Source organism: Delphinus delphis, chromosome X (genome assembly GCF_949987515.2).
Source record: "Delphinus delphis chromosome X, mDelDel1.2, whole genome shotgun sequence".
NCBI lineage: Eukaryota > Metazoa > Chordata > Mammalia > Artiodactyla > Delphinidae > Delphinus > Delphinus delphis.
This window is the reverse complement of record NC_082704.1, coordinates 125,063,996-125,086,579: the sequence shown is the minus strand read 5'-3', so window position 1 is coordinate 125,086,579 and position 22,584 is coordinate 125,063,996. Positions and strand designations below refer to the sequence as shown.

General features: G+C 47.3%; 1 protein-coding gene across 1 annotated transcript in view; it reads right to left on the bottom strand.

The window, feature by feature from the left end:
- The window catches only part of DHRSX (dehydrogenase/reductase X-linked), a 191,974-nt gene that overhangs the window by 15,552 nt on the left and 153,838 nt on the right, over positions 1 to 22,584 (bottom strand). Inside the window, exons 5-6 of the mRNA XM_060002556.1 lie at positions 18,306 to 18,513; positions 6,028 to 6,235 (exon numbers count right to left, since the gene is read on the bottom strand). Of these exons, the coding sequence (XP_059858539.1) occupies positions 6,028 to 6,235; positions 18,306 to 18,513 (416 nt within the window). The remainder of the gene's footprint in view (positions 1 to 6,027; positions 6,236 to 18,305; positions 18,514 to 22,584) is intronic.

Sequence of the window (22,584 nt, the reverse complement as noted above, 5' to 3'; positions counted from 1 at the left end):
TCCAGCTGGGGGTCCTACCATTCAACTCCATTCTGACACATCTACCTGGAGGTAGCCTCAGACCCCACAGGGGAAGGGCTCAGTCCCCCAGGACTACCCCTCCCTCTACCACAATTCTGACGCCAGGTGGTCACCTGTGCCTCGGACCAACCGGCTATAGATGGAAGGTTGCCATGACCCCTCCTGGGGTTCAGTTAATTCGCTAGAATGGCTCGCAGAAGTCAGGAGATATTTTACTCACTAGATCACTGGTTTATTATAATAGCAGATAACTCAGGAAAAGCCAGATGGGACAGACGCAGAGGGTGAGATCTGGGGCGGGGGCAGGGGACCCCCAAACCCTCTCCAGGTTGTCACTTTCCTGGTACCGCCACGTGTTCACGAACTAGGAAACTATTTGAACCCTGACCTTTGGGGGTTTCATGGAGGCTTCATGACACAGGCACCATTGATTAAATTACTGGCCATTGGTGATGGACTCAACCCCCAGCCCCTCTCCCCGTCCCGAGAGGTCAGGGGGTGGGAATGAAAATTCCAACCCTTTATCTGCTGGTTGGTTTCCCTGGCAACCAGCTACCATCCTTGAGTGAGTTCCAAAGGGCACACCTCATGAACATAACAAGAGATACCTTTCAGGCTCTCAACACTTGGGAAACTCCAAGGGTTTTAGGAGCTCTGTGCCAGAAATGGGGACAGGGACCAAACACATATATTTCTTATTATAAAACACAGTATCGCAAGCATCGAGAAAGACGTGGTCAAACCCAGAAATGACCTATATTCAGACAGAGAGCAGCTCTGTCCGAAATCCTGAATTAAATCAAACATCCTCCCACCAAGGGGATCAATGTACACTGCAGCTGGTTCAGGTTACTGTATAGTATAAACTAACCCAATCCTGGAAAGCAACTATACACCAATAAAAAAAAAAATTCCCCCTCCCAAATTAAGTTTTCTTACGATGATTATATCGGTTGTGAAAAGAGGAACACCACCAAAATGTACAAAACATGTGAGCAAATGATTGCACAGGAGACCCCCTCCTCCTACATGCTGCTTTTCTCAATTTGCAGAATCATCTAAAAGGTGGTCTGGAAAGATACTCAGTTCAGAGTCAGGAAAGGCAGGACAAGAGGGTGATAGTGTAGATAAGAGTAAATTCAGAACAGACGGAAGCAAGGGCAGGTTTCTAGGAAACCCCTTTAGTAAGCGTCACGCTTGGCGGTTTTAGTCATCGCCATGGTGTGCGGTCAGCAGAGAAGGATGGACCCTTGGACACAGGGCTCCCAGTTTGAACAGGAATGAGCACCTGGGGTCCTCCTACATCACCCCCTGCGGACATCACCTAGGCTAAGGATTCAGTTGTTGCCACAGGTAAAAATACTGGAGGGGAATTTCTAATCACGTCAGCCCAGAAACCATGAAAGTTCAACAACAGAACAATTTACAACAAGAAAAAAAAAATGTTAACCCCTTGACTCATTCTGGCAAAAAGTACTTTCTCTAAGACCGAAGGCACAAGAATTCATCGTGGAAGATGAAACAAGTGATTATGTCCCTAATATACAGAGAAGCTTTTTCTGCATCATCACCTCCCCTCCGCCACGCGCGCGCACACGCACGCACACACGCGCACAGATAAGTGTCCCCACAGGACAAGAACCAACAATTCGCACAAGTTGTCACATGCACAAAAGGAAATTCGATTTTGAACGGAACCACAAAGGGGAACTGGGTGATCCAGGAGAGCTGGGTTTTGATGGCCTGCTGACGAAGATGTAATTACAGCTGGTGCTGGCTGCATGCTGGGGCCCGGCTGCAACTGTTAATTCCTACTTGTCAGAATCTGAGTTCCACGGGTGGCCCCAAAAGGCTGCCCTGAGGAGAGCCCAGTGGTGGAGAACTCAGGGCGACCGCTGTCATTTACGGCTTCCACCCTCCCCTCCAGGGCTCTGGCGATCACCGTTTCTAATCTCTGCGACCCCGTGGTGAGGAAGAAATGAATGTGGTCCACCCGCCAAGACTGTGAAAGCCGGTCAGCACCTCCCACTGAAAGGTGACGGTCAGAGGAAAGAAAGACGTAATCCTAGTAAGGAGCCAGACACTGTCCTGTAAACACACCATCTCGCTGCTAACGGGGAAGAAAACGCAGGGTTAAACGGGACCACATACGGTCTGGGGGCAAAACACTAGAAAACTATCAGCAGAAATGTGCTGTGGGAATTTGGGTACCACATTGTACATGTGCACAGCCTCCAGATAGACAAACTCGCTTTTAAAAATTTATCCTAAAAGAATAATCGCTCCAAAGACCTAAACAGACATGTCTCCAAAGAAGACAGACAGATGGCCAACAGGCACATGAAAAGATGCTCAACATCACTAATTATTAGAGAAACGCAAATCAAAACTACAATGAGGTATCACCTCACACCAGTCAGAATGGCCATCATTAAAAAGTCTACCAACAATAAATGCTGGAGAGGGTGTGGAGAAGAGGGAGCCCTCCTGCACTGTTGGTGGGAATGTAAATTGGTGCAGCCACTATGGAGAACAGTTTGCAGGTTCCTTAACAAACTAAAAATAGAGCTACCATATGATCCAGCAATCCCAAATATCTGGAGAAAACTCTAATTCAAAAAGATCCATGCACCCCAATGTTCACTGCAGCACTACACCCAACAGCCAAGACATGGAAGCAACCTAAGTGTCCATCGACAGAGGAATGGATAACAAAGATGTGGTGTGTATATACAATGGAATATTACTCAGCCATGAAAAAGAATGAAATAATGCCATTGGCAGCAACATGGATGCAACTAGAGATTATCATACTAAGTGAAGTAAGTCAGACAAAGACACATACCATATGAGATCATTTATATGTGGAATCTAATTTTTTTTAAATGATACAAATGAACTTATTTATGAAACAGACTCAGACATACAAAACAAACTCATGCTCACCAAGGTGGAAAGAGGGAGAGGGACAAATTAGGATTTGGGAATTAACAGATACACACTCCTATATATAAAATAGATAATCAACAAGGACCTACTGTAGCGCACAGGGAACTATATTCACTACCTTGTAATAACCTACAATGGAAAAGAATCTGAAAAAGAATCTCTCTCTCTATATATATAAAATATATACATATAACTAAATCATTTTGCTGTACACCTGAAACTAACACAACGTTGTAAATCAACTACACTTCAATACAAAGCAAAAAAAAATACAAAAATAAAAAACAATGTTTATAAAGAAAAGCAAGAAATACTCACAGAAACACCAATGTGTCTGGGGGCACAGGGCCTCCTTGGGCAGGTAGGTAATTTCATCCCTGTGCTTCCAGTGGGGACGGTAAAATAACGACAACCATGGCCTCTATGGGCCTCACTGGGTTACTTGGGGATTAACTGTATGTAAAGGAATTACTTTTAGCTTGTAGCTCATACAGAGGGCGACAGACTGGATGTTAATTTTTCTTATGATTTTTGCACATATCAGGGTAAAACCGATCACAACCTAACTGCACCAGAAAGGAAGCTTGATCAAGAAAGAGATACCCCAAACGGCAATGCAGGGGGAGAGGATTAAGAGGTCCAGGCGATTAGGCATAAAATAGCTCCAAGGATATCGTGTACAACACCGGGAATAGAGATGATAGTTTCTAATAACTATAAATGGAGTCAAATGTTAAAAAAACAACCCAGAGACCCGTGCATACTAGATTGTCAGGGCTCACTCCACGTGGGCAAAATGGAGCAGGAGGGACACCGAAACAGAAACACGGGGAACCTTTAATCGGAGGGACTTGAGGGGCCTGGCGTTCAGCATTTCTCACTTCGGCATCATGTGAGCCATGGTCGTGGCGGCAGGCACGTGTCACCAAGCCTTCTGTGTGTCCCCAGCTCCTACTTCCCGGCCTCACCCCCTGTGGTCTGGTTCACGTGTACTGTGAGAGCCCGCCCTTCGCCCCGGCATCCGGCCATGGCTGTGCTGTGCCCTGGGTGTCCGATGCCCCGTGGAGAGGGGTCTGCTGAGGTCCAGCGGGACCCAGATGAGTCCTCCAAGCGGCCTTTGGTGGGACCGAGACTGACATGTCCACACGGCTGGATATAAAATAGAGAACCAACAAGGCCCTACTGTAGAGCACAGGGAACTCTACTCACTGTCTTACAATAACCTATAATGTCATGGATGGATCGAGAGATTCTCATACGGAGTGAAGTAACTCAGAGACAAATACCGTGTGGTATCACTTATATATGCAATCCAAAAAAAGATGACAAATGCAGGGGACACGGGTTCAAGCCCTGGTCTGGGAGGATCCCACGTGCCAAGGAGCAACTAGGCCTGTGAGCCACAACTACTGAGCCTGCGCATCTGGAGCCTGTGCTCCGCAACAAGAGGCCGCGATAGCGAGAGGCCCGCGCACCGCGATGAAGAGTGGCCCCCGCTCACCAGAACTAGAGAAAGTCCTTGCACAGAAACAAAGACCCAACACAGCCAAGAATAAATTAATTAATTAATTAAAAAAAAATAGAGAAACATGGGTCTTAATGAGATGCTAAATATGAAAATGGTGTATATGTTTTATATTCTGCAACTTTTTTTTAGTTAGGAACCAATAACAATTGCTTACCTAATCTAGGTATTTGCAATGAAACCATGAGTTGCACGTCAGACACCTACCTATTCATTTCCTTCTGCATTAAAAGTTATCAGTAAATCAGGGATACTTAGAAGGTTTTAATAAGTTATCTTCCTTTATTTCAAAAGCTTGGACTTTGTAATGTACTTGTTATCATAAAATACCTGACAACTGGTCTGTCTCATTTGGATGTTGCAAGAATAAAATTAAGATAATATTTAAAAAAAAGATGACACAAATGAACTTAATTACAAAACAGAAACAGACTGACAGGCTTAGAGAACAAACTTACGGTTATGGGGGGAAGGGTCAGAAGGAGGGATAGATTGGGAGTTTGCGGTTAGCAGATGCAAACTCTCACAGGTAGAATGGATAACCAACAAGGACCTGCCGGAGAGCACAGGGAACTCTACTTAATATTCCGTAACAACCGAAATGGGAACAGATCTGAGAGAGTGGACACGTGTATACGCGTAACTGAATCGCTGTGCTGTACCCCTGAAGCTTACACCGCACGGTTCATCAACTGTACGCCAACAGAAAATAACAAGAGAAGCAAAGCGCTGTCCAAGGAGACACCGCGCGCAGGGCGGCACAGACACAAGCAGGAAGCACACGCGATTAATCCCGAACCGGAGGGAGGCTGGAGGGGAAGACACACGGCTTTCACTTCTCGAGGCAGACGGGTGTGCTTCCAACGCCCTTCAAGAGTGTGCAAACCAGGGCTTCCCTGGTGGCGCAGTGGTTGAGAGTCCGCCTGCCGATGCAGGGGACGCGGGTTCGTGCCCCGGTCCGGGAAGATCCCACATGCCGCGGAGCGGCTGGGCCCGTGAGCCATGGCCACTGAGCCTGCGCGTCCGGAGCCTGTGCTCCGCAACGGGAGAGGCCACAACAGTGAGAGGCCCGCGTACCGCAAAAAAAAAAAAAAAAAAAAAAAAAGAGTGTGCAAACCAGGGCCAGGGAGAGCCCAGAAGGACAACCCCAGATGCCGCCTACTCTTTCAAGACATGACCCTCTGAGATCCATCAGCCCCGAGTCAGACACGCTCGCTAATGACCAGGGTCCTTGGGAGCAAATGCAAGCCCGCCGCCGGCCTCTGCCCGAAATCGCTTTTTCTCCTTTCCAGCAACAACAAGAACAAAAAAGTGCCGCGTGGATACACAGGGGAGGGTTCTGCCTTGGTGCTTATCTCGGCAATGGGACCACGGGCTCCCAGGCCACGAGGATTCTCATCGTCCTGAGGACCGCCCCCCCCCCACCCCCGGCACGAGTACAGAAAGCCCAGCCCCTTCGGGAAACCAAACTCTGCCCACGTGGGCTCGGAGCACACAAGCCACCGCGACACACCCGACCACCGCAGCCTTACCTTGAATAAGCACCACCCGAACAGCTTCTTAATGAGCCGTGTGCCCCAGAAGACGTGTCTATACAAGTCGGTGTCCACCACGCCGGGGTCAGCCACGTTGGCGGTCACGGCGCTGCCCGTGGCCTCCAGCAGCGCCTGCAGGCGGTAGGTGAACAGCACGAGGGCCAGCTTGCTCTGGGCGTACGCCGCGTGCGCCGAGTAGCTGCTGCTGCAGAAGCAAAGCGGGAGAGGGTGTGAAACGCAGGCGTCTGGCGCCGATTCTCCCCTCGCCCGGCCGGGGAGGCAACCCCCAGCTACAGGCTGAGGGCAGCTACACACGCACCTGAGTTCAAGTGTCTTACGAGAATCGCTTCCATCTCTGAGAACTGACTGCGTTTTGCTCTCCTCCGAACGCTCAGCGCTCGGGAAACAGGCCCTGATGCGTGTCCCACTCGGACACAGCCTGTCCATCTTAGCTTCCTGTCGTTGCAGATCATGTTATGGGGGGCGCAACGTGTTGACAACCCGGGATGCCTCTCTGGCAAAACACATCGTTTCTCATTCCTTAGGGCTTAGTCACTTTCTTCAGGCCCACAGCTCCTTTTCCTGAGTTTTATGGGATATGAATACAGCCCCACCTGAGTTCCTTCTTCCGGTGGGATGTGCCCCATATTCTATGTTACTTTCACTCTTTCAACCTCAGAGGTGTCTCCTAAGTTGGGAGAAAATCCATCCGTGGAATTCACCCTCGTGGGAGTTTCACACAAAGATGAAAAGAAGGAAATCAGAGTCGTCACGTGAAACGCAGAGAAAACACGCTTTGGAATTCAACGGACAAAGGCTCTTCCTAAACAGGAATTAAAAATTGCAATAAATGGGGACTTCCCTGGTGGCGCAGTGGTTAAGAATCCACCTGCCAATGCAGGGGACACGGGTTTGAGCTCTGGTCCGGGAAGATCCCACATGTCACGGAGCAACTAACCCCGTGCGCCACAACTACTGAGCCTGCGAGCCACAACTACTGAGCTTGCGCTCTAGAGCCTGCGAGCCACAACTACTGAGCCTGCATGCCACGACTACTGAAGCCCTAGAGCCTGTGCTTCTCAACAAGAGAAGCCACTGCAATGAGAAGCCCGTGCACCGCAACAAAAAGTAGCCCCTGCTCGCTGCAACTAGAGAAAGCCCGCGTGCAGCAACGAGGACCCAACGCAGCCAAAAAAAAAAAAAAAGATGGCAATAAACGAACTAAATTGACTAAATGATTCAGAAAACTGAACTGAGAAAATGTGACCAAGGAAAGCACAGAAGGGGAAAACAATAATAAAAGGAAAAGGGAAATATTAGAACGCAGAAAACAGGACAAGAAAGGGTATCAGAAATCGAGTCTCGTATGCTTAGTTGCCACGTGAGACTTTCTGAAAAACCTCAATTCTATAAATTGCACCCATGGGCGCTTGTCTGTTCCTATGTGACAACCACGTCAACCCCTTTTCGGACTGATTTCCGGCCTCCTGCTGTTTCCTGGGTAGCATCTTTCTTCCTCATCAGCACATCCCCACCGTGTGCCCATCACACAGCCCCTCGTCACAAACCCCCTTTGCCACAGGCAAACTCGGGGGTTTGGCCTAGGGTCCATGCAGTTTAAGCTGAAAAGAAGCCCCAAGTCTTTTGTCTGAAAGATGACTCAGAACAAGTCAGCCAAGGGTGACACCGGACAAGCTGGCCGCAGGGCGTCGGCCAAAGGAATTCCAAACAGGTCTTCTGTTGGAGGGAGGAATTAAGACAAAAATATAGCGCACAGACGCCCTCCTCTGATCCACGACAACCTCCCAATTATCGTCGAGATACTTGTTTTGGGCAGTTTCCTCCTGTCTCTTCCCCCCAGAAGAGGAGAGAGCTCCAGGAAAGAGGGAGTTATTAAGTGGGGGGAGAGAAAGGCTGAACTTTCACCTTGGAATTGGGCCACGTCGACCTCACGTGCACGCGTCTGCTCCTGAATTACCAGGGCTGTTTGGGAGGGAACAGGAACCCCGAATTTAGAAAGAAGAGAGGGAACCATAAATGTGCACATTCCTCAAGGGTAAACTGGCAAGTGATGTAACTGTAGTTTCCTACGGTAGCATGGAGAAGAGAGAACGGAAATTCTCGAAATATACTATGTGGCTGGGAAAGTCAATACATTTCTCTACAGGAGGAAAAAAAAATCAAGAGTACAAGTCATTTCAGGAGAGGTTCCCTGGTGGATTTAAAGATAAATAAACATCCACAGTAGAACTGGAAAAGAATCAAAGTCGATACACAAGAGGACATGATTCCCCATGAAAGTTTATAAATAAAGCCCGGAGGAATGGCAGGGACACTTGGTGTTTGAAACAATGAAGAGACTGTTGCAATTTTAACAGACAGAAGGCAGCTGAAAGGGAGAATCAATCCACAAACTTAAGCAGAGGTAGAAGAAATTCATGAAATGTCTGCATGGCTTGATTCGAAACATAAGATTTTTAATACGTTGCTTTTGTAATGAATGGTGTCAAAAGGTAGAACGGAAACCATAAAAATATATCTTTGTTTTCAATAGATAATAATCTGTTGATGTAACTACTTCATAACGAATGTGAAAGTCGATCTGAAACAAAAGTAGAGACAGTCTTGTGGTAGGCTTTCTGTCGGGGAGGAAAAATTTTTCTCCTGTACTTTTGTGTTCCGTACCTGAGGTCTGCAAATTAAACCACCAAGTGTCAGATTAAAGAGAGAAGGATACCAATGTTACTTCTCACTTTACACGTATGGGGAACTTCATAGAAAAGAAGAGAAAACCCCAAAGAGTTGGGAAGTCCTCATTTTTCACAAGTTTCTGCTTTTAGTCAGATAAGGGAGGCTCCCGAAAGGCACCCTTCTGCACCTGTTGCTTCTCCAGAAGCTCAAAATAACCTGTATGTCAAAGTGGCATATTTTGAGTTGGCACAGTCAGACCCCCATCACTTTCTCTACCTTACAGACAAGAGAAGGAAAGGTGAAAAATTATATTTTGAACACAACATATGCAAACCTGTGTATTGAATCAAAGACTCGATAATCCTCAAAGGGGTTCTTGATTAAAAACTAGGAAAACATTACTTAGAGATGGGAAATCCTATTCCTAAATTGAAGCAGCATGGCTTTCTGGTTGGGAAGAGGACACTGGATTTTTGGATCCCTGTGCTTCATGTAAGCAGTATGTGACATTTACAAGATTGAGGACTGTACCTGGTCTCCACCTGGCATTGATCTGACAGCCGATCTACACCCACTGAAGAAGTTACACTGAGCCACCTGAGACCAGGTGCTAAGTGCACAGGGTCCGCTAGTGCCCCCGTGCTCAGCAGGATGCCAGGAATGTAGCAGGTCATACATTGCCGCTAAGCAAATGAGGTTTTCAAGTTCTCATCAAAGACAAAACTACTATAGCCTATGACAATAAATGCACACCCACATATTTCTACTTTTTAAAATATACACACGTAAAATCTACATTTTAATAAAGTATTGTAGGGGGGGAAATCTTTTCCCTCTATCCTCTTAGGTTCTGTCCTGGGGCCTGCAAATCAAACTGTTAAAGGACAGTTTAACAAGAGAAAACAGTTTTAATTACATACATACATATAGGAATCCCCAAAATGATGTGATTCAGGGAGGTGGCCAGATGATAGAGGCTTATCTACCATCTTAGGGTAAACAAAGGAAAAGGGGTTTTGGGATTCTGGGTGGAGGCGGCAGGTTATGGGAAGGGAAGAAATGTGTGTATATGAATAAGGACCGTCTTGTTATGCAAATAAGAGCCTCTGGGGTGAAAAGAGTCATCTCCAGGAGTAGCTCTCTCCCTGGAATGGAGACATTACTACAAATGGAAAAATCCCTGGATAAATGTAAATTTCCTTTACAAAACAGTAAATTGATACTGTATTTTTTAGACAGTTGGGGGCGGTGGCGGAGGGAAGTAAAGAGCGTTTCCTGGGTCTGCTTGTTCTCAATTGCCTTTAGCTCAAAAGATGGCATGTATCAAAGAGGTACACTTGGGGCTAGCGTGTCCTGGTCCCCTTCAGTAGGACCAAAGGTATACCTTGGGAGAACTTTTTAAGGATAATATTAATTTTTCATTATTATAAAAGAAATATATATTGGTTGTAAAAAAATGACAAAGCTCAAAGAAGAATGGAAAATCAATTCCATAGTGATGTCAGTGTTCCCCTCCACCAAGAAATGGCCATTGATCACACTGCCTGAGTGAGTATATTTGTATAGACACATATATGTATATGAATGTGTGTACATATGTGTGATTGCACATATATGTACATGAATGTGTGCAATCACACACATGTATATGAATCTGTGTATACGTATGTGTAATCACACATGTGTATATGCACTCATATATACATATATGTGTCTATATACTCATATATACATAGATGTATCTGTGTCTCTATATATACTCATATATATGTATATGTGTCTATATGTGTCTATATATATACTCATATATACATGTGTCTCTATATGTGTGTATATTCACATATACATATTTGTGTCTATATGTGTGTCTATATATATATATATACACCCATTTACATATATGTGTGTGTGTATATATGTTTGTGTGTGTGTATTCCATTCTATCTTAAAGATGGCTTTCCTCACTGGCTTTCCACCATCTTTGACCTACACCGTATTAATCCTATGCTTTGATGTTTCAACTACTTCCACACGAGTGGTCAAGGTTACTTCTGCACACTGCTCTCTACTGCCCACGAGTAAACTACCGCCCACCTGTCTTAGAAAACCATTTCGCATTACGTGTCTCACGAGGAGTCCGTTTCCTGAACTCCCTCAATCCCATGAGAAATCATGCCTATGACTATGGGATTTCTAAGACAATATCTTGAAAACCATTAATTCACTGAGCTTTCTTGTTGAAGGAAAACCCCAGGGAAACACACATGACCCTGAATGTGGATATGATTAAGGGTATCTGAGGTCTGTGTTTTCAGCGTGTTATAGAAAACATTATTCTCCTCTTGCCGTTGGAGATCAGAAAAAACCAACCGGCCTGGACAGCTTATTATAAGAAAGGAGCTCTTCATTGATTACCTTGATGGACACCGTGCCATATGTGTGTGTGCGTGTGTGTGTGTGTGTGTGTGATGGCTCAGTCCCACTCCAGTAAGACAACTGACTGTGTGATGCTCACTTCATATGAGTAAGTCCCATTTGCTTCCCTTGAAAGTTCAATTCTGAGACAGTAACCCATGAGCACATGGCAAACACGATTATGGAAACTCCACGTACTACCCATAACCTAGTTTCCAGTTGGCGCGTTTTGGATGCTGGCCGAGCCTGGTAACGATCAGTCTGCAAGCAGGACCCGTAGCCAGCACGTCGGCAAGTCAATAATCCCTCAGCTCCAAACGGAAGTTCTCCCTTGACAAGACGAACAACTGCCTTGCATTCTGCCTTGGTGTCCTAGGTTTAACACGACGGAGGAAGATGGAAAGAGAGACCACCCACCAGGACCTCTGAAAGTATCGTCAGCTAAGAGGAGTCTGTCCTTCCACGAAGGGAAGTCGGCAGAGACAGCCCGGGATGCGGCAGGGCCGCCTGTGAATTCCAGCCTCATCCAAACACCTGCTACAGTTGGTCACAGAAGCACGGCAAGGGTGCCGGCTGCCTGTAAGGGGTCCCAGGACACACACTGAACATGCTAAATGTTTAGTGAAAACCACATCAATGCAGGACAGCATATTTATAACATGACATCTCACCACAGAGGTGCCACAACCAACGATATACGAGGATGTGAACACGCACTTATGAATAAAAGAGTGAAAAACTGCCCCAAAGTTAAGTTTGGGAAACTCAAACCAAGACAGCTATTTTCACAAGACAGGGCCGTGCCCATAACGTGTCAATGATTACTGTGTCTCCAAAGCAAGGTCAGGCTGAAATAACGTGAGCCTTAAAAGGTTAAGGATGGGGCTTCCCTGGTGGTGCAGTGGTTGGGAGTCCGCCTGCCGATGCAGGGGACACGGGTTCGTGCCCCGGTCCGGGAGGATCCCACATGCCATGGAGCGGCTGGGCCCGTAAGCCATGGCCGCTGAGCCTGCACGTCTGGAGCCTGTGCTCCACAACGGGAGAGGCCACAACAGTGAGAGGCCCGCGTACCACAAAAAAAAAAAAAAAAAAAAAAAAAAATGGTTAAGGATCTATCCATTGGAGAGGGACAAATGGTGTGTGCTGTGGGCTGAATTGTTTTCCCCCTCTTCCCATAACAGAAGAGGTTATGCTGTGGAGTCCTAACCCCCAGAACCTCAGGATACAACCTTCCTTGGAAATAGGGTCTTTACAGAGGTGATCAAGTTAAAATGAGGTTGTTTGGGTGGGCTGCAATCCAATATGACTCGCGCCATAAAGCAAACTCCAGAAGCTGGAGAGAAGCCTGGAAGAGACGGAGCCTGGGTGGGTTCCTCCCAGAGCCTCCACGAGGGACCCACCCTGCCTAACCAGCCAACCTTGATCGTGGACTTCCAGTCTCCACGACTGTGAGACAATAACTTTCCGTTGTTCTAAGGTACCCAAATTTCTGGTCCTTTGTCATGGCCGCCCCAGGAAACTCATACAGTAACCACTGTTTTACAAAAGCAAAAGTTACTTGGGAACTGGCGGTCCAGTGGTTAGCACTTCGCACTTTCATTGCCGTGGTCTGAGTATGATCCCTGGTCAGGGAGCTAAGATCCCGCAAGCCACACGGCGTGGCCAAGAAAGAAAAAAGAAAAAGTTCCTTGGTACAAACCATAAAAATGTGGACTTCGCTGATTTACTCCACTGAAGAATAGAGAAGAGAGAAAGCCAAGAAAAAGAAGGAGACTGTTCTACGTTCAGAGGAAGTAAGCCCATAAGATGTTAAGTTTCTTGTGGGGAGAGGAAGCCATGAGGAGAGTGTGCTTGTGAGGAACCCTACGAAAGTCCCCTCTGAGCTCTGGTCTGTAGCTGCACCTCTGTGGACGGAGCCACAAGACCCAGGGACACGCAACACTTGTACCCAAAGCACCACCTCGGCTGGTGACACAGCACGTAGCCTAACCCTGCATCCCGAGGGTTCTGTTAACTTTGCCACTAAGAGCAAATCTTAATCTCTTGATCTCTTCCGAGGTCAAGAGTCAAGACGGGGGACTCGCTTTGGTTTGGGTCCAAGGAGAGGAGGTAGCAGGGTACCATTTTCCTAGCCGAGGGCAGCCCAGGAAACAGCTGCCTGCATTCAGAGGGGAGGGTCCAAGGACAAGCAGGACGAGCTGTCCCCGGGAGAGGTGCAGAGGGGTCTTCCCGTGCGGTCACCCTCAGGGCTGGCACGCAGCTGGGGCACCTCTGACGCGACCCCCGCAGAGGGTCCCTTGGGTCCCGAGGTGCCCATGGGTGCAGGAGGCTGAGCACGGAGACAAGTCAGGGTGCAGGGTGGGTAGTAGACCGACACCACGGCGCATCACCTACAGAATGCCTTGCCCACATCTGTGGCCCTGACGGTTCATTTCACGTGTCCACGCTCAAGTGTTTGGCCCAGTGCCCGTCTAGATGGTGCCAGGAAGTTATTTTTCAGAGGAGATGAACCATGAAACCAGTAGCCTGCGTGTAAACCACGTGAGCCTCGGCCATGTGGGTGGGCCTCGTCCTATCAGGTGAAGGCATTCAGGGGAAAAGAATGAGGTTCCCCCAAAAGAAGAAGGGACTTGGCCTCAAACACCACAGCACAGAAATTCTACCTAAGTCACCTAGCCTTTAGGTTCAAGACCACGACCTAAGTCACCTAGCCTTTAGGTTCAAGACTACAAACGTCACCGCTTCCCTGAATCTCTGGCCTGCTGGTCAACCTTGTCAGCTCCTCCAAGCACGGGAGGTAGTTTCTGAAAACAAGTCCAACTCTAGTGGGGAGCGGGAAGGGGGAGGGGCAATATAGGGGGAGGGGTAATATAGGGGGAGGGAAGTAAGAGATATGAACTATTATGTATAAAATAAGCTCCAAGGGGACTTCCCTGGCAGTCCAGTGGTTAAGACTCTGTGCTTCAGCTGCAGGGGGTGTGGGTTCAATTCCTGGTCACAGAAGCAGGATCCCACAAGCCACATGGTGTGGCCAAAAAAAAAGAATTTAAAAAATAAAAAAATAAAATAAGCTACAAGGATATACTGTACAGCACAGGGAATATAGGCAATATTTTACAATAACTGTAAAGGGAATAGAACCTTAAATTGTGACTCACTCTGTTGTACACCTGCAACTTATATAAATTATATAATATCTGTGGCAATTTTTAAAAAAAGATGCAACAGGGCTTCCCTGGTGGCGCAGTGGTTGAGAATCTGCCTGCTAATGCAGGGGACACGGGTTCGAGCCCTGGTCTGGGAAGATCCCACATGCCGCGGAGCAACTAGGCCCGTGAGCCACAACTACTGAGCCTGCGCGTCTGGAGCCTGTGCTCCACAACAAGAGAGACCGCGACAGTGAGAGGCCTGCGCGTCGCGATGAAGAGTGGTCCCCGCTTGCCACAACTAGAGAAAGCCCTCGCACAGAAATGAAGACTCAACACAGCCAAAAATAAATAAGTAAATAAATAATTTTAAAAAAAAAGATGCAACAGAGCTCTGTGCACAGTTGATACCTTTAAAGAAAAGTCAGTCTCTCCCTCTCATATATACGTAAATTATAACTATACATATAATTATAATTGCATAATTACATAAATATTGCAGATATATTTTATATCATTTACATATTATATATAATTAACTATTATAGATATACAAGTATTAAATAAATTCAATATAATTTTTTTATTTAAATAGTATATAGCTTTTTCACCTTCCCACTAAATATAACTTTTTTTTTTTTTTTAACCAAGCTGTCCACTACATCACGAGTCTTGTTCACTGACTACAATTTTCCCGAGATTCCGCCCATCTCTTCCACTGGAATTTCTTCTGTAGGAGGAGGGACTGAGTGCGGCCGGGCAGAGGGGACAAGCCCTCTCGTGTGTAACAACCCACCTGGGTTTGGAACACTTCACGCTTTTACAAGTGATTTATGCTTGACAAGAACGCTCCTTACCCAAGCCAGCAAATCAATCTTGGCAATTAACCGTCATCACCAGCGGTGTCTACATCAGGTGCGAGCCAAGAATTCACTTTTTTTTTTTTACCCGGAAAGGCAGCATGTTTTTAACCCAAGTGGTTCTCAAATGTCAGCATGCATTAAGAGCCCCTCAGAGGGCGTGTTAAACTTCCCAATGCCTGGCCGCACACCCTGAGTTTGGCTTGTTTTGTTTTGAACACGGTTTTAACGTTTTAACAGTCTATTGTCAAGCCTTTAAAATAGAACAAGCGTGAGTTGGGCTCTTTCCGTTTTTTTAAAGGTAATTTTCTGTATGTTTATTATAGAATGAAAAGGCTGTATGTGGCCTGGTCTCAAGTGACATATACACTGTGAGGTATATATAAGATTTACCTGGAGGGGGCAGGTTGCTAGGAAATACCCTTTTATTGTCTTTGTAAACAATTTTGACGGCAGTACAGTTGCTTTACAACGTTGTGTTAGTTTCTGCTGTACAGCCAAGTGAATCAGCTGTACGTATACCTATGTCCCCTCTTTTTTGGATTTCCTTCCCATTCAGGTCACCTCAGAGCAGTGAGGAGAGTTCCCTGTGCTATACGGCAGGTTCTCCTTAGTTATCTATTTTATACATAGTAAGATTTACAGTATTGTGGTAGTTTCAGGTGTACGACAAAGCGATTCAGTTACATATATGTGTATACATGTGTGTGTGTATACGTACATATATTTCGTCAGATTGTTTTCCCACCCTCAGAGTTTTGATTTCACAAGTGGTGGCTGTGTGGTCTGAGCGTCTACCTGTATCATCCATCACTTCTCAGGTGATACAGATGCTGTTGCTCTGGGGACCCCACCTTGAAAACCACGGTCCTAAACGGTCTCATCCCCTTTGGATAACCATTTAGGGAAAACAATGATAACAACGAGATGCCTTTGATGTGATTCGACATAGGAAAACGTAAACAAATACAGGAGGGCAGTTATCACCGCTTCCTGACACACGCACTCCTGCGGGCCGTGAGATTACTTCTCTGCAAATGTCAGAGTTTTGTGCAATGCCATAAAAAAACTTCATTTTAGAAAAAGGAAGCTACGCGGCACACGTCTGCGCTCTCTCGCATATTTCTACACCCGTATTCAAAGGAGAAAAAGACGACGATATTCCTGAAAGAAGCGCCCCACCCCGTACACGGGTCCCCTTGTCACGATGCTGGGTTTTTTTTTTTTTTTTTCAGTACACGGGCCTCTCACTGTTGCAGCCTCTCCCGTTGTGGAGCACAGGCTCCGGACGCGCAGGCTCAGCGGCCATGGCTCACGGGCCCAGCCGCTCCGCGGCATGTGGGATCTTCCCGGACCGGGGCACGAACCCGTGTCCCCTGCGTTGGCAGGCGGACTCTCAAACACTGCGCCACCAGGGAAGCCCACGATGCTGTTTTTTACGAGCCGTGTGCAGTCATGCCCCCATCAGATGCAGGAAACACTTGGCAATCCTATACCCTCTGCAGACCCTGAGCCTGGACCCATGCAGATGAGAGAACCACTCTGTCCAAAGACGCCCCTTTGAGGGACGACTGGACCCCAGGAGTTAAAACACAGGGTGTTGAGTCCAGGGGGAGAAGCAGCCGCATTGCTGTGTGAGTGCTTGAGGCGACATTAGAATCTCTAAGGGCTCAGGGGCCTTTTCATTTTCTTCCTTGCTATGCACGCCCTGTGCGGAAAGCACCGGGTTGGCTCAAGGGCTACGCACGCCTACGTGCTGAGAAATAAACGGGGACAACTCAGAAACGGCAGCGAACGAAGTCAGCCCGTTAACTCCATCAGGACCCCAGAGCGCCCGTGACACCCATCCTGGCCCGGCTCAGAGGCCACGGGGCTGGTCCTCCACGAGACCCACACACCCTGAAGGTCTCCTTCAGCCCCAGCACAGGTGACCCACAAACTGGGGGCTGAAAACCACAGGACTTCATCCTCCCCTAGTCCTGGAGACCAGACGTCTGAGACAAATAGCATAGGACAGCACTTATATGTGGAATCTAAAATATGACACACAGGAACTTATCTACCAAACAGAAACAGACTCACAGACGCAGAGAACAGACCTGTGGTCGCCAATGGGGAGGCGGAGGAGTGGAGGGGAGGGGGGAGGGGGAGGGGGGAGGGGAGGGATGGACTGAGACTCTGGGATTAGCAGGTGCAAACTGTTACATTTAGGATGGATAAACAACAAAATGCTACTGTAGAGCACAGGGAACTCTACTCAATATCCTGGGATAAACCATCATGGAAGAGAATGCGGAAAAAAACGTATATATGTGTATAACGGAATCACTCTGCTGTACACCAGAAATGAACACAACATTGTGAGTCAACTATACTTCAATTAAATAAATTTTTTTTAATATATGCTTCTCAGTTTCCTCAAGTGTAAAATGACGATAATAATAGGATTTACCTCAAAGCATAAATATAAATAGACTGATATGGATGTGTGAGTGCCAGTTAGCAAACAATTGTTAATACGGGCAGACCTCACTTTACTGCGCCTCACCGATACTGCATTTTTTTTACACACTGAAGGTCTGGGGCTGCCCCGTGTTGAGTAAGTCTACTGACGCCATTTTTCCAACATCATTTGCTCGCTTTGTGTCTCTGTGTCACATTTTGGTCATTCTCGCAGTATTGTAAACTTTTCCGTTATTACTCTATTTGTTACAGTGTCTCTGATCAGGGAGCTTGGATGTTACTACTGCAAAAAGATCATGACTACCTGTAGGTTCAGAGGATGGTTAGCATTTTTTAGCAATGAGGTATTTTTTAATGAAGGCGTGTACACTGTTTTTATAGACATGATGCTATTGCACACTTACTAGACTACAGTGTAGTGTAAGCATCACTTTTAGATGAACTCGGAGCAAAAAAATTCGTGTGACTCGCTTTACTGCAATATTTGCTCCACTGCTGTGGTCTGGAAGCAAACCCGCAGCATCTCCCAGGTCTGCCTGTGTTAGTCAACACAGCCTTCACCTCGAGACAGGTTGATTTACAAACGTTTGGGGGTGTGAACCGCCATCCCCTGGGACGAGCACCCTGCCCAGTGCGTCATGGTGACGGGTCACCCTGACCGTCCTGGCAGCACCCGAGACCACTGGCGACTGGCACCCACCTGCTCTGAAGGTCGTCCAAGTTCAGTTCCCCGACGTAGTGTGTGGCCGAGGACACGGTCACCACCCTCGCGCTGCAGCCGGGGGCACCCGACTCCCGCAGGGTGTCCAGGAGGAGGTTGGTCAGCAGGAAGTGCCCCAGGTAGTTCACACCAAAGTGCTCCTCAAAGCCGTCCTCGGTGGTCCCCTGCGGCACCATCATTACACCAGCTGCGGACACAGGAGGGTTCAGGGACAGTGAGATGGGAGGAAATGGGATGAGGATGGCAGGAGATGGGAGGAGGCGGGATGGGAGGAGGCGGGATGGGAGGAGGCGGGATGGGATGAGGTGGGATGGGATGAAGTAGGATGGGATGAGATGGGATGGAATGAGGTGGGATGGGAGATGACATGGTTTGGATAACATGGGATGGAATGAAGTGGGATGGAATGAGTTGGGCTGGGAGATGAGACGGTTTGGATAACATGGGATGAGATGGGATGAGATGGGATGGGATGGGAGGAGATGAGGTGGGATAAGGTGAGATGGGATGAAGATGGAAGGAGATGAGATGAGGCTGGATGGGATGGGGTGGGATGAGGTGGGATGGGAGGAGATGAGGTGGGATGAGGTGAGATGGGAGGAAGATGGAAGGAGATGAGATGAGGCTGGATGGGATGGGGTGGGATGAGGTGGGATGAGGATGGGGTGGGACGGGAGGAGGTAGGACAGGATGGCAGCGCTGCCCCCCAGGTGGATGGGGCACCTGCCCAGCGCCAGAAGGGTAGCTCTGGTCCTGGCTGCTGCCCCACCTTCCTGCCTCAGTTTCCTGCTCTGTACACAGTGGGGAAGAGACCAAAAGACCAACAAGACCCCTTCCTGCTCTCAAACTCTGCCCTTCGATGGCCCGAGCTTGTAAATGATGACAAAACAGCAGGACCCCCCAGAAAGTGAGACTGTCCTGAGTCTCCTAACAGTGTCCCCTGGGCCGGTCACTCTTCTGGATGGGAACAGCCATCCACAGATGCCAGGGGCCTGGTCTGAGGCGTGGGCAGCACGGCTGGGACACTGGGGGGTGACGATAACCTACGGTCCACAGGCAGGTGGACAGAGCACTGATCCCCAAACTCACGTTGCCACGGCAGCCCCTCACTCAGGTGAACCCCACAAGTGAATTCATCCCTCAGGCACCCTTTGGGGAACTGCAGGCCCCAGCAGCCAGCCCGTCGGCCATTGGTCCATAAACACATTTGTGAAGCATGTCCTGGGGCTCCGTTCGTTCTACCCGTCAGTTTGGGACACTCAAGCCTGCCCTCCGGTGGGGGGCAAAGGTCATCCAAATCCCTGTCCCTAAGTCCCCCCCACAGAGGCCAGGACACAGGTGATGGGCAGAACACATGCCCGGCCCATATGGTCCCATCTCCTAGAGCGGCCAGCAGGCTTGCACGTGTGTTTGTCTATGTGTGTGTCTAGGTGTGTGTGTGTGCTGCCTGCCTGTGTGTGTGCATTTTATTCGTGCATGGAATCCTGTGTGTGTTCATATGTATTTGCACACACGTGCACATGCACACATTTATACATCCATGTGTATGCGTTTGTGTGTTTGCACGCACATGTTTATAAATGCCTATCAACTATACATGTGTTTTCTTTTGCATATATGGTAGATGCATGTCTATGAATTTGCATTGCAGATGCATGTGTGTATGTACTTGCATGAATGTGTGCATTTGCATAACATGCATATGCATGTGTACATGTGCACGTATTTGTAAGTATATGAGCAGAGTTATTTGCCTATGTGTAAGTGTTCAGTCAACTATGCCTTTGCACGTGTTTATGGGTAATGCATGCACACGTGTATTCCAGTTGTATATTCGTCCACATAGGCTTTTGTATTTGCATGTGTATTTGCATTTGCAAGTTGTTTTGCATATATGTATGATTTTGTGCACATATGCATATGTATTTTTGCATGTGTGTATATGTCTTTGTACTTGCATGGCTATACACTTCTCTGGGTATATGCATTTGCATATGTGTGTATGTTTATGTTGATATGTTTATTTACATGGATGTATAGACATATTTGTATTTACATACGTATATGTACATTTGTATGTGGCTGTATATCCATTTCTATATGTAGTTCTCTGTACATGTATTTGTATATATGTATGCGTTTGTTGATGTGTGTTTTTTGTTTTTTGTGTTTTTTTTGCAGTACACAGGCCTCTCACTGTTGTGGCCTCTCCCATTGCGGAGCACAGGCTCCGGACGCGCAGGCTCAGCGGCCATGGCTCACGGGCGCAGCCGCTCTGCGGCATGTGGGATCTTCCCGGACCGGGGCACGAACCCGTGTCCCCTGCATCGGCAGGCGGACTCCCAACCACTGCGCCACCAGGGAAGCCCGATGTGTGTGTATTTTATATGGATGTACTCGTACAGGTATACATATATATTTGTATGTGCCTATGTATGCATTTCTATATGTAATTCTCCATATATGCATTTGTATATGTGTGTGTTGATGTGTATTTTATATGGATGTGTATTTCTATATGTATATTTTTGTATTCGTATATGTGTGTGTATATATATATTTGTATGTGCCTGTGTATGCATTTCTACATGTCATTCTCCAAATACGCATGCATGTCTGAGTAACTATGTGTGGACAGTTTTCCCAGCTGCACTGCAAGGCCCCTCCCGGGCCACACAGGCCACACTGCACGTCCCTCCACACTCAGGTCCCGGGTAGGTTTCACGACCCCGTACATCCCCACTGCAGGTTCTGAGGTTCCTGAGGCAGAAAACATCTGATTCAGGCTCTGGCTTTCACAGAGCCAGCCAAGTGCTCTCGGTGTTGCAAGGTGGTAACATTAAAAAAACAGAGATGTAGGGAGGCTGCAGGCTGACGGCAGCTTCCACAGACAAGGATGGAAGAGGAACCGTGACGGAAGATGGGGCTCCAGACGCAGACACGAGAAGACGGGGAGTTCAGGTGTGTGGTGTCTCACCTCACACGCATCCTGGCCACACCTGCCTCTCCCCTCCACACCCAGCTCTCCCCAGAAACCTCCGGGCTGTGCAAAGTTTATCCCCTGCGTTGATGACTGTCAAACATCATGACTGTGGCACAGCATGGACGGAGGCCACAGACACGAGAAAAACGAGTGTCTTAGGCACTCAGCGGAGTGTGTGTTCAAATGTACCTACAGCCACTAAAATTCGATGAATAAAACGGATTGGGAGTTTGGGACTGACAGGTTCACACAGCTACATTTAAAATAAAATGCCTTTCCATTAAAACAACATAAAGAAGAAGTCAAGTGGCTTGGCAAAGTTCACACAGCCAGGAAATTATAGAATTAGAACTAAAAATCCTGTTTTTTTTTTTAGGTCAAAGGATGATTTTATTTTTAACTTTTATATTGGGGTACAGTTGATTAACAATGTTGTGTTGGTTTCAGGTGTACAGCAAAGTGACTCAGTGACACATATATGTGTATCTATTCTTTTTCAAATTCTTTTCCCATTCAGGTTACTACAGAACTAAAATCCATTATTTTAACTCTAAACTCTACGATTCTCTTTTTCCCCAGGACCACTATGTAACCAAAAATAGGTTTTCTCAGCTACAGACCTACATGCTCCAGCATGTCTGGTCTCTAAACTTGTGTCATTCTGAGATGAGACACTTTGTTACAATTTTCACAGTCAAATGAATTTGTTGAGATGATATGATATTAGGCTCAAAAATATTCTAAAATGTTGTCTTGTAGTCAATAAAAAGTAAGGTATAAAAAAAAATGTTTCTGGACTTCCCTGGAGGTCCAGCAGTAAAGAATCCACCTTCCGGGCTTCCCTGGTGGCACAGAGAGTCCGCCTGCCGATGCAGGGGACACGGGTTCGTGCCCCGGTCCGGGAAGATCCCACATGCCACGGAGCGGCTGCGCCCGTGAGCCATGGCCGCTGAGCCTGCGCGTCCAGAGCCTGTGCTCTGCAACGGGAGAGGCCACAGCAGTGAGAGGCCCACGTACCGCAAAAAAAAAAAAAAAAAAAAAAAAAAGAATCCACCTTCCGACGCAGGGGACGTGGGTTCGATCCCTGGTTGGGCAACTAAGATCCCACATGCCACGTGGCACGGCCAAAATAAATGAAAACATTTTTTTTAATTTGAAAAACGTTTCTGAAGAGCATGCCACGGTGCCGTTCAGAAGTCATCCAGAAGAAACACAGGCTTTTTGGTTGTCACGTGGACATAAGGTCTGGCATTTAGAGAAAACGCACGCACTTCC